The sequence below is a fragment of the Tarenaya hassleriana genome, unplaced genomic scaffold, assembly GCF_000463585.1.
Source record: "Tarenaya hassleriana unplaced genomic scaffold, ASM46358v1 Cleome5, whole genome shotgun sequence".
NCBI lineage: Eukaryota > Viridiplantae > Streptophyta > Magnoliopsida > Brassicales > Cleomaceae > Tarenaya > Tarenaya hassleriana.
Genome location: NW_010967707.1, coordinates 1,326,251 through 1,335,705, shown reverse-complemented (window position 1 = coordinate 1,335,705; position 9,455 = coordinate 1,326,251). Strand labels below are relative to the sequence as shown.

The following is a 9,455-nucleotide window of genomic DNA, read 5'->3' as shown; positions in this document are numbered from 1 at the left end:
TCGTGGTTCTAACATGTGAGTCCACGGCGGATGGCGGATCGTGTGATGTCTACTTGGTTGGGACTGCGCATGTATCGCAGGTATCGTCTCCATTCATGTGATTCTGCTTAGTATCATGAATGAATTTAGGATCGGTAAACATTGCATGATTACGGGATTTCTGTTAGTATCAATCTGAAAATTTTGGAGAAAGATGAAATCGATACGTGAACTTGAATCCTCGCTTTTTGGGGTATAACCTTTACAGGATGTGGGGTTTTTAATGCCAGATGAGTTGCAAAATTGAAAATAGGTCGACAATTAGTCAGAAAGCTTCAAATTCTAGGGTTGCAGATTAGAAATGCAGCTGAGAATTGCAAAGGATTATATGGTGGGATGGGTAGGCCGAGGAACTTCATATTTCGAGCACAAAGCCATGTTTCAAATTCTGTAGGAAGTTTCAGAGCCACAAGATCACGGTTTCGACCCTTCTTTGTTCTTTTTCTGCAGCTTCGTCGTTCTCATTTCACTCCCTGGATTGACAAAATATTGACTTATGATTTATGATTTTGTATAGGCTGAAGTATATGATTGGCTCTTAGTTTCCTCTATTATACTTTAATGCAATAACATGCTTATACATTATAGAGAACGTGGATGTTATTTGCAATGATTGAGAGCTGGTTAGTCGTGTAAATCTTTGCAATTGTTGTTACAGGAATCCTGCCGAGAAGTTGAAGCTGTAGTCAGCTTCTTGAAACCGCAGGTTCTTCAATATTCATTATAGACAAAAGTTTCATAGCTTCAAGCCTTTGTCCAATTCTAAGTACTTGGCTGATGATCACAGGTCGTTTTCCTTGAGTTGTGTTCAAGTCGATTGTCTGTTCTCAAGCCTCAGACTTTGAAGGTCCGCTTCTCATAATTCTGATTCTGTTTCTTCTTCTTGGTCAATTTAAGCATTTATGGCCATTTAGCATTGTGTCAATGATGCAATGCTATGTGACTGTGAATTCGTGCTACACCCTAGCCTGATGTTGTATACTGGAAGAGTTAATCTAGAGAATACAATTGACTTCCTTTTTATGCTTCTCCTTGCTAATGTGATCTTCATTACTAATTTACTATATCTCATGAAACAGTATTTTCTATCTGGTTCAGCCATATGTTTCAAGCTCGTCCATCGCTTTTGTTTGTTATGCAAAGTTGCAAACTTTTGGTTTTTCAGGTTCCAACAATGGCAGAAATGGTAGATATGTGGAAGAAGAAACACAGTACTTTTGGAATAATTTACAGCTGGTTTCTTGCAAAGGCATGTGCCCTTAACTGAACTCTTCTTTGAGGGTAGGCTTATCTCTCTGTACAAATGGTTTACATCTTTTTCTTCTGTTAGATCGCCAGTAAGCTTGAGGTTTTTCCTGGTGCTGAGTTCCGTGTGGCATTTGAAGAGGCTATAAAATATGGGGGCAAGGTGGTACTCGGTGATCGTCCAGTTCAGGTGAAATATTTTTATATAGTTTGCCATTTTCCTTATAGGAAACTTGAATCTTTATACATCCGATCAGACTCAACATTTTTTAGATTCTATTTTTGTTTGATAGTATCAAAATGTCATTGAGAGTTCATTTGGTTTTGTATTTCTGTATTTCTTGAAACAGATCACGTTAAGAAGAACTTGGGCTATGATGCCGCTTTGGCATAAGGCAAAATTTTTGTATTCCTTAGTGTTTCAAGCTGTGTTCTTGCCGAGTCCTGAGGAACTTAACAAGATGGTAAGGCTTATGTTCTTAAACATTTTGCGTTATACATCATAATGGGTTTATATTATTGGGTTCTAGATGCTAAGTGACAGTATTTTTGGATGGTATCTCTCAGCTGAAAGACATGGATGATGTGGATATGCTTACTCTGGTAATTCAAGAAATGAGCAAGGAATTTCCATCTCTCATGGATACACTTGTGCGTGAGCGTGACCAGTGAGTAGTACTTTCTCCCTCCATAAAAATATCTTATACAGATTGGACAAGCTTGTCAATGGGTGATAAAATCTCTGAAGCAAAACCAACACATTATTGCTCTGCTTATTTCGTGCTTGCTAATTCTAGGAATCTTATATGATTAATGTAGGGTTCTTTCCCGTCTAGACTCAAATCGTTTTGGGCATCCTTTTTGTTTTGTTTTTTTGGTGTGACAGGGTTTCAATTAAATATGAAAAATTTAACAGTTTTTAACAGTTTAGTCATTTCAATCTAAATTCACATCCTTTTTTGGTCCTGATTTTGTGTAACTACTCAGGTACATGGCGTCGAGTTTACTGAAAGTTGCAAGTGAGCACAGCTCGGTCGTGGCAGTGATTGGAAAGGGACATGTTCAAGGAATCAAGAAGAACTGGAAGCAACCTATAACGGTTAGTAAAACTTGGTCTTCAATTCACGACATAATCTGTTGTCGATGCAAAGCATAAGGAGAGATGAGGTTCATAATTTTCTTGTTAGTATCGGTCGGCAGGTGAGGGAATCGAATCTAGTGTCCAGAATCTCGAGGTAGAGGGTATTCTTCCTTGTAACAAAATGTATGTTCTCTTCTTCAGATGAACGATCTGATGGAGATACCAACACAGAAGTCAGTTTTTACGGCCAAGAAGATTTTGAGCTCTCTTGCGGTGGCTGTGGCGGGACCAGCCATAGTTTCCGGCATATACCTTGCAAGCAAAAGGTAATACGACAAACCACAACTTTTTTTCGGAGTTTTTTTGTTCCCTTACCCTCCAATTACCAAAACTTGACTCAAATGGACGATTGATTATATATACAAATCCTGTGATTGCACTGCGGGTTGTTGTGTTTGCTGATTTTTGACTTCTTACATCACAATTCTTTGTTTTCCCCCTTCTGTCGTAGAGGTTAATAATAGTATGGTTTTTTCTCTACCAATTAGACACATTTTATCGCTTTCAGATTGTGTTCATTCCTGCAAATTTGTAAACTCTCAGAAAACAATTCTTTTTTTTTTTTTTATGATATCGCTTATTAGAAAAAAAAAGGAATTGGCTTTACTTCTGTTTAGTTTTGTATAAAACTGTTACCTTGCCATCCAAGAAACCTCAACAGAACATTCACTTTAGTTGTAAAGTCTGCCCAGTTAGTCTTATTCTTCCAACAAAAAAAGCATACCGGAGCAAAAAAAAAAAAAACACGACAAAAAAAAAACATAACATTACATTCCAAACCAAAAGACTCAGAGAATCAGAACTCATTTGTTTTTTCAAACAAGACATTAGAGGAGGAACAACAAACACAAGAATGAACGAATGGATCGAAGCTCAGTTAACGAAAGCACATTTCTTACGGATCTCACCAGCTTTGCCTGTAAGAACTCCGGTGGATCCAAGCTTGACCATGGATTCTGCAAAATCCTTAGCAAAGGAAGATCCACCCGTCGAGACCTGAGTCTGGACGTAGGTTTTGGTCTCTGGGTCATCCAGAAGGGTGGCATCCGACGTGAACAGGCCTTTTTTCTGAGCCACCACGTTGAAATAGTGAGAGTCGAATGTCTTCCCACTTCCTGGGTCCATGTCCACTATGGTCGTGAAATCGTTCGGGTTGCACCTCTTCTTCAGTGTCCGGACGTAGCTAGGGTTCATCGTAGGGTCCGAGTCCCCTTTTCCCGTGAAGTTGTATATACGGTTGTGTATGATACTGCAGTGAGATATTCCAATGGTGTGACCCCCTGCACAAGCAACACCCCCCCTCACAGTCTCAGCTTCTTACCAAGAATTGCCAAAATAAAATTCTTGTCATTTTTAAAGAATGGGTTTTTTTAAGACATAAAATTTACCCGACAGGACAGCAAGGTCTTTAGCGTTGAGGCCCTTGGCCAAGAAGTTCTGTTTCAGAACGGCTATGTTGGCGAATGGGGATGGCAAGTTAAGGAAAACCTCTGAAGCACTCGAGACGCGTCCATCTCTTCGGCCCAATGGAACTGGCCAGAAGGGTCCTCTTATCTGAAGACGAAGAGAGAAACAAAAAACTCAAGAAGAAGCAGAAGATGATTGATATGCTGTTATATAGTGATCTGATGGTGAAATGGAAGAATCAAGTATCAGTGTGAAAAAGCAAGAACAGTACCACCGAGACAGCGTCTCTGGCGACCAAAGCAAGAACGTCGGCGCAAGAAACCAAGCCGGGACACTTCTTGTCAAGCGCAGACTTGGCGGCGTCAACCACTTCATAGCCCCGCAGGGACAGGTTGGGGATAGCGTCTCTTTCAGCGTCTTTATTTGGAGATTTTAGCAGAACAGAACCATCACATCCCTGGAGAAAGTACATGAATCAGCATCTATGCATGCATCTATCTATATATATATATGTATACAGCCCATGAAAGAAGAAGAAGAAGAAGAAGAAGAAGAAGAAGAAGAAGAAGAAGAAGAAGAAGAAGAAGAAGAAGAAGAAGAAGAAGAAGAAGAAGAAGAAGAAGAAGAAGAAGAAGAAAAGCAACCCACTCTGACAAAGCAGTCATGGAAATGCATCCTGAGAAGAGATGCTGCAAGGCTCGGTTGCCGAGAAACATACTGGTAAGTCACTCGTTGGACGATGGCCTCTGCGTCTGGGCACTTGGAGCGGTAGTAGTCGAGGCGCAGACCCAGTGGCTTGGAAACCGAAATTCCAAGAACGCTCATAAGAACCACTACTGCAATGAGATTCTTGATACCCATATTAATCGTCTCCCCTTCTCTCTCAGCTCAGATTACTACCAACAATGGTAAGAACAAGCTTGGAGATGGAGATGGAGATGAAGATGATGGACCGTCGAATTTTATAGAGCCTTTGGAGCTTCTGAAAACGTCAATGGGGAGTTTTGTATAAGACCCATTTGCGGTATTCTTGGTTTTGTTTAATTGTTGATGATGATATTGAGGAGGAGGAGGAGGAGAACATTGCAGGCCTCCCACGTCTTTTCCTTGGATGTGCTGATGATGAAGATGACCAAGTTTTTCATTGAATTTTACCAAATTTTAATAGTTAAATATGGTTCAACTTGCAATTAAAATCCCATGCTCTTCATGTGTATGGAACACACGTTCCGTGTATATAATATTCTCATACAATATCTCTCCCATTTGCTTCCTTTTTACGATTAAAAAACATTTTTTGTTGTGAAATGTCAATGTTAAACTATGTATGTATCACCTCACAATAAATATTTTCTAATGAGAAAGGAAAATGTATCTTCATTTTATTTTATTATTACTATGATCAAATTTATATAAAACCGAAATAACTCGTATTCAAATTATATTCAAACTGAATTTGATCTACGAAGTCATTCCTTGTATTTTTTTTTTAAACTTAATAAAAACTTAATTATAATGAAAAGGAATAAAATTCCAAAATTTGGTATAAAAATAAATAATTAATAATTTGCACGTCTGTCTGTCAAGCCATCTTATCGCTCTCGTCTTCGTGTGTGTACGCAAGTTGCATGGAGCATCCTTTGTAATTGCATGGGTTTGTAAGAATGTCTACCGCCTCATTTTTCTTTATTACGGGCTTGAATTTATAATTGGGTTTCACGGCCCATTATATTTCTTATTTGGGCTTGGTCTTAGGCCCATTATATGTTATTTGGGCCTGAGATTGAATTTATAACTTCCCATTTGTCGCGAACTGCATGTTCTTTCTGATTTTGCGAGCTTTTTGGATCTCCCTGAGCGTGTAATCTCGCCGTAAGATTGACCGGTACACCAATTGAGTTCGAGATGTCGGTTGGAAACAAATTAGGGTTTATGTAGGGTTCTTACTCACTGGATTTCGAATCGATTAGGGGACTGGAATCAGAAAAGATATCGACTTGCATCGTAGAAACCATCAGGGTTATGGTCCCTCTACCGATTGCGTCTTCTTCCCTCAAACATTTTCTTTTACAAAATGTCACAGATAAATCTATTTACCTCCCTACGTAACGTATCTATACTCGTAGTCTTGGTAACTAGAAGGAATCGAACAAATTGTTGAATCTATGGAGTTTCTGAGTTTTTCGAATGAGAATTCCCATCTGAACTCTGGCTACCTTTGAGTTTCTTCCCACTCTTCTGCTTAAGCATCTCCTTGATCTCTGCTTCCCTCCTATCTGCGATCTTGATCAGGTCCTTGAAACTCGTTGCTCGCAGGCCTCTCCTTGATCTGGAAGGTCCAGGCTCGTCGCCCGCCCGCCCTTCTATCCCGCCTTCGGGCCTTAGCCTCTGGTACTGGCAGAAGATTTTGCAGAAGAAGACGGTGAGGGCGAGGAAGCAAGCTGTGCCGCACATGAGAAAGAGTCCCCAGAAGCTTTTCAGCGAGAGCTGGGTATCCTCGGAATCCGATATCTGCATGGAGCATTCGTGCTTGTACGTAAGCCATTTGTTGTGGATTTTCTGAAGCTCCCCTTCTTCAGACAACTGCAGGATTGCTGTGGACATGTCGACAGCTAGAGGAGAATCTCTCTGGAAAGCCTGAGATTGATGATGATGTCGGTATGGAGTTTCAGAAAGCGTCGCCAAAGAGAAAGAACAGGAGAAAAGATTCGAGGTACGGAGAATACTTACGAATCCCCATCCTGTGCGGGTGAATTCTTGTCCGACCATGCGAAACTTGCAGTTGGCATTGGACAGGAAGAGCTCGATGTATGGACGCTCGTCGACAATGGCAGCTACCCCTCCGCCTCTGGGACCACGTTGAAGGGCAGAGAGATACTCTTCTTCGTCTCTGAGCGAGACAAGCCGTGAAGGCGATATGTTAAGCTCGTTGATAAGGTACTTCCATGCGAATGATCCATCTTGGACACCGATGGGTTCGCTGCTCGATATCAAGGTGTCTATTCCTTCAATTCGTGATGTGAGCTGTTGCACGGTGAGGATTGAAGTAAGACTGGCTGTGTAGCTTGAGTTGATTATCAGAACTACGAACATCCATATGATTAGCACCAATCTCCCCAATGTGCTCACTGTGTTCTCTCCTGATGATCAAGAAAGAGGAAAGAGAAGAACTTTGAGCAGATAGCTGATTCCCTTGAACTTAGTTCTCCGAGAGGAATCTACCCAATACACGATGAAAACAAGGGCGAAAACCGAGAGATTCTCGGCAGAGAAAACGTACTGTGAGAGAAGAACATCGTTGAGAAGCTAAACCTGCAACGATGGGAAGAAAAACGAAACGGGTTTAACACCGAACGGTTATGTTAATGAGGTGAATATGTGGATTGGATTTTGCGTTTTGTTGATCCATCTTTTTGGATCATTTGTTTCTTCCATTTTCATCTCGACAAAATATGCAGGGAATGAGCTCTGAATACAGGAGGTCAAGAACTGGGAACCAACCAGAAGATGGTGATGAGTTGTCGCCTGGGCGGGCCCCGGAACTCCTCGTTGAAACGGTGCTCGAGAATCCAAACGATGGCTCCGACGAAGAGAAAGAAGGAACCAGTGACAATCCACATCTCTAAAGTGAACGGCTTTAGGAACGACCATGGACTCGACTTCGCCCCCTTCACCGGAGCCACCACCACCAACCCTGACTCCATAAATGGCTGCGTGAAATCTACGACCCTTGTTCTGTTTGTGACAATGGTGATGTCCCCAACAGCTACATCAAAGCTCTGGAAACAGGACAGAAACTACAGATTGTAAAACATTGTGTCTTGATATCAGGCGAATGAAAAAAGAAAGATTGCAGTTAGTAGACTCACATTTGCAGCAACTCCATAGACAAGATCATCGTATGACGGATTTTTCTTCCCGTCTCCGTAGAGGATATAAGTACGAGGAACAGGGTATGGAAGCAACGTAATGGCGGCTTCAAACACGTCGATACAGTAGCCTCTAACACCAGGCGGGTTCTTGTCCTTGGAGACATAGTCTTTGTAACTCACACGGTTAGGAACCACGATCCTGAGTGGCTTCCCATTGTTTGGGAACACCCATCCACGTGGAGTCTGAGTTACTTCACCTGGCCAGATGATGCCATAAAGCCGTTGATTGGCTGCGGAGGAGTTTGGAGGCTTTGAGTACAGCTTCTCTGGTGGCTCGAGTGAGAAACCCGAATAGTTTGACCAGTACCCGACTCTCCGTGGACCCGTCCCTTCTATGTTTAGGACATCGTAAGCAGGTTGAACCCGATTCTTGTCTGAATCGAACTGGATTTGCCCGGTTAGACCTGTGAAATTCATCCCAAGAATGATCTGTAGAAACCTCTCTCCTTCATTGAAAACACCGAGTGTCGATAATTTCAGGGCGCTGCTGTTTGTCTGGCGTAGGTTTGGATCAGTGGAGAAACTCACCGAGTTTCCATGGTTGAAGAAAGCCTCTAGAGCACGAGCAACCAACCAGACTGAATCATAAGCGTATAACGCATAAGAATTGAAGCCATTGGGTCTGACAAGATTCATCCATCTCGTCTTGAACCGTGATTTTTTATCGCTCTCTGGTGTGTAATGTCGGAAAGCAACCACTCCCTGTAAGAGATCCATTGTGTCAGAACCCACAGGCTCCATTGAATCCAAAGCTGTCGGAAGCCAATCGGTGGCAATCCAGACATGGCCACTGCCCATCATCCCAAGAGACTTGGCAGTTGAAAATATGGTTAAACCCGAGTCAGGATTCACATGCACAACGTAGACACGAGATTCCACAAGATCAACAGAAACCAGCAGGTCATTAATGGCGGTTTTGTCTGCTCCAGGAGTAAATCCAGCCTTATAAGAGATCTTGGCTCGTTTCTTGGACAGGGCATCACCAAGAACAGATATCCCATTCCTGCCATACTCATCGTCCACGAAGATGGCAACGATTTCCCTCCATCCGAAGTGGGACACGAAATCTGCAATGGCATTCATCTGAAAGCAGTCGTTCTGAGTGGTGCGAAGGAAATACGGGTATTGGAGAGAGGAGAGAGTCGGGTCGGTGGCTCCAAATGACAAGAGAGGTACATGGAGCTCTTTTGAAACGTGGGAGATAATGTGAGCAATTCCTGAAGATTGTGGACCAATGGCTGCAACCACCTCTGTTTCCATCAGCTGCAAAGCTACAACCATAGGCAACATATCATCATCATCATCATCATCATCATCGACATGTCCATTCATCTTTAAGCCATGATCCAAGCAAAGAATGAGAATGTAATAGACAGTTCAAACAGGAAGACATTAAGGGTTATGATCAAAGACACTTGTAATTCAAAAGCAACGATCTCGTCGGGAATACGCAGTTTATGTTAAGTAAAACACATATTTCGTTTAGGCATTTTCACAAACTAATTTCAGACAATTCTAAGCTCTGCTCCCTTTTCAAAGTGTTCAACAGAAGAAATTACCTCCCATGGTGCCGACAAATCCGCTGCAATTCGTGTCGTGGAAGACAAGATTAAGTTTGGTGCCACTGAGAACTGTCTGATCACCGTTAACGTCATCCATGGCCGCCACAAACGCGGGTTTAGCCGCTCTTC

The 9,455-nt window shown here is 42.1% G+C and overlaps 3 protein-coding genes across 4 annotated transcripts in view; 1 reads left to right on the top strand and 2 right to left on the bottom strand.

The window, feature by feature from the left end:
• The window catches only part of LOC104827382 (traB domain-containing protein-like), a 3,496-nt gene extending 653 nt beyond the window's left edge, over positions 1–2,843 (top strand). Inside the window, 9 exon segments of the mRNA XM_019204029.1 lie at positions 3–80; positions 698–745; positions 827–886; positions 1,205–1,288; positions 1,370–1,474; positions 1,635–1,748; positions 1,852–1,952; positions 2,272–2,383; positions 2,567–2,843. Of these exon segments, the coding sequence (XP_019059574.1) occupies positions 3–80; positions 698–745; positions 827–886; positions 1,205–1,288; positions 1,370–1,474; positions 1,635–1,748; positions 1,852–1,952; positions 2,272–2,383; positions 2,567–2,695 (831 nt within the window). The 3' untranslated portion in view covers positions 2,696–2,843.
• A 341-nt stretch (positions 2,844–3,184) lies between these two features.
• LOC104826155 (peroxidase 2-like) lies at positions 3,185–4,693 on the bottom strand. The gene is made up of 4 exons (XM_010558711.1): positions 4,481–4,693; positions 4,104–4,289; positions 3,814–3,979; positions 3,185–3,705 (listed from the first exon to the last, which is right to left on the bottom strand). Exons 1-4 carry the CDS (start codon positions 4,691–4,693, stop codon positions 3,299–3,301), a joined length of 972 nt encoding a protein of 323 aa, XP_010557013.1. The 3' UTR covers positions 3,185–3,298.
• A 1,085-nt stretch (positions 4,694–5,778) lies between these two features.
• LOC104826154 (glutamate receptor 3.4-like) overlaps positions 5,779–9,455 on the bottom strand; it is a 5,066-nt gene continuing 1,389 nt past the window's right edge. Inside the window, exons 3-8 of one of the 2 annotated variants that reach the window (XM_010558709.2) lie at positions 9,324–9,455; positions 7,702–9,035; positions 7,334–7,611; positions 7,113–7,144; positions 6,563–6,972; positions 5,779–6,469 (exon numbers count right to left, since the gene is read on the bottom strand). In XM_010558709.2, coding sequence (XP_010557011.2) covers positions 5,996–6,469; positions 6,563–6,972; positions 7,113–7,144; positions 7,334–7,611; positions 7,702–9,035; positions 9,324–9,455 — 2,660 coding nt within the window. In that variant the 3' untranslated portion in view covers positions 5,779–5,995. The remainder of the gene's footprint in view (positions 6,470–6,562; positions 6,973–7,112; positions 7,145–7,333; positions 7,612–7,701; positions 9,036–9,323) is intronic. The other variant, XM_010558710.2, reaches the window with a different exon arrangement.